General features: G+C 27.6%; 1 protein-coding gene across 1 annotated transcript in view; it reads right to left on the reverse strand.

Moving 5' to 3' along the window:
- LOC107634440 (phospholipid:diacylglycerol acyltransferase 1-like) overlaps nt 1-2,265 on the reverse strand; it is an 8,568-nt gene that overhangs the window by 3,041 nt on the left and 3,262 nt on the right. Inside the window, exon 4 of the mRNA XM_016337945.1 lies at nt 1,787-2,078. Coding sequence (XP_016193431.1) covers nt 1,787-2,078 — 292 coding nt within the window. The remainder of the gene's footprint in view (nt 1-1,786; nt 2,079-2,265) is intronic.

Raw genomic sequence — 2,265 nt, forward strand, 5'->3', positions numbered from 1 at the left:
TAATATTTGTTCAAATATATTAATAAAGTAAAGATTTTTTTTTCCTTAAGTAATCAAAACAAATTAAGTAATTTTTAAATTTGACAAAGTCACTCAGAAACTAAGCTGAGTAAATTGACAATCTCAAAAGCTGTCAAATAACTACCTTAGAAGCATGATTGTATGCCTTATAAGCTCGACAATCCCACTTTCACTTGCAAAATTGTAAAAGCAAAAAAATCGCTAACCTAAAAAAAGTGGCCTAGTTTCTAACATTTAAAAATAAGCGTATTCAACAAGCAAACAGTTTTGGAGACTTTTTCTCTCATTTGTAACAAAGTATAATATGAAGTTTCCTTTAATAAACGTGGAGACGAATATAGAAGAAGGAGTTTTCAACATATCTTTAATTATCTCTGCACACACACACACACACACACATATATATATATATATGATCCAAACTCTTGAAGAAATACAAAGCTGTTGTTAGAATAAATCAAGAAATTTGATTTTTTATATTTTCTCTTCTTTCTTTTTTTTTATCTTAGAAAAATTTCATTACTTCAAAGTTGTAATCTATACATATCATAATTTTATATCTTAAACCATATTACATTCTTGTAAATATGATACTAGTTTGTGTTTATTTATATCATACACTGAACAATGTTAGAGAACTAGGAGTAAATTCGTCAACTCTGTTGTAGAAGTTGAGAATATCTTTCTTGTTAGTTCATATTACGTGTTATTTAACTTTATAATTTCTCATTGTAACTTGATCCAATAGTGATTTCTAGTTCTGGGAAGACTTACGGAAATAATATCTAAAGTTCTTAGGTCAAGTTGCTGTTTGATCTAACTCTTGCTTGAAAATGTGAAGAAAATATCAAATGTTCTTAGTTGATGGAGTATCCAACTAAGTCAATTTTTAACTTGAGAAGGCTTGAGGCAAGAATATTTAAGGTTTTTAGGTTGGTGAAAAAATAATATTTAACACTTTTAAGTTAGTGGAGTATCCAATTTGAGTCTTACTTGATAAGGTCATTAGAATATCTAAAGTTCTTGGTTGATCGGATATCCAATCAAGTCTTGCTAGAGATAGTCAAATGGAATATCAAATATCTTTAGATAGGGCTGCTATTTAGTCTGATGAGACAAAGTTGTAATATGGGTGGACTATGTGCAAATAATATCTTTATATACTTATTCTTTTATTGGAATTGTCAAGTTATTTGAGGATTGGACTTCGGTATTTTAGACTAAACCAATATATATCACTTTTATACTTCTTCTAAACTTTATCTCCTAAATTTATTTCTCTTTTAATTTGTGTAGTTTAAAAATCTTAGTTACACCTGAGATACCTGAAAAGTCAATTTAAAATGTTATCTAAAATTTGTTAAGACCTCAGAAGGTGTTTTTTTTTTTTATTTTGAAATATGAATATATATTTTTAATAGAACTTAAAGCTAGTTTATTTTCTGAACACACTTACATATATATGTTTCATATAAGTCTAAAGACTTTTAAAGCTTTTAATCCTCTTCTTGTTCACTATTATTACCTCAGTTATAACTCTTGATTTGAGAAATATTGATTGATGTACATATAAAATAGAACTTGATGCAAGTATTTTTTTTATTTGTAAAATTGATTCTTGATAATGAAATCAAAATAACATAAATACTTTATGTATAGATGTTCAAATTGATTGGAAACACTGTATTATTCAAACAAGGGTGAAAGAGTAGTAAATAGCTTATACGCAAAACATCAAATATTTCGACAATATGTGGAACATTACCTTAAAATCCAACCTCTCAAGTTTGGATGAATGTAATGTAGCTACTTCCTTTCCAAACGAAATGAGTCTCCCATAATTCATATTCTTCACTGATGGCTTATGATTGTCTTTATGTTGCTTTGTATTGCATTCATAATGCCCTTCAGGGGACCAATCAAGGCCACCCCATATTGTTTCTCCACCTTTTGGTATCATTGACATTGTTGAATCCCACGTTCGAGTCATTCGCATTAAATGTTGCAATGTTTGAAAATGAAAGACATCACTTTCTAAAACATGTGGTGCAAAAGCCCTGCAAATCAACATTATAATGTTTAAGTTCTACCAAACTTTATTGATATATAGTGGTAAAATTAGAATTTTAATATTAAGGGGACCAAGTTTTTATAATTAATGTTAAATTTACAATGTTTTTAGCTTTAGTTCTTTTTATTATAATGAACTTATTCTAAAAACACTTTTTAAAAGTATAATAATAA

The sequence above is a fragment of the Arachis ipaensis genome, chromosome B03, assembly GCF_000816755.2.
Source record: "Arachis ipaensis cultivar K30076 chromosome B03, Araip1.1, whole genome shotgun sequence".
NCBI classification, from domain to species: domain Eukaryota; kingdom Viridiplantae; phylum Streptophyta; class Magnoliopsida; order Fabales; family Fabaceae; genus Arachis; species Arachis ipaensis.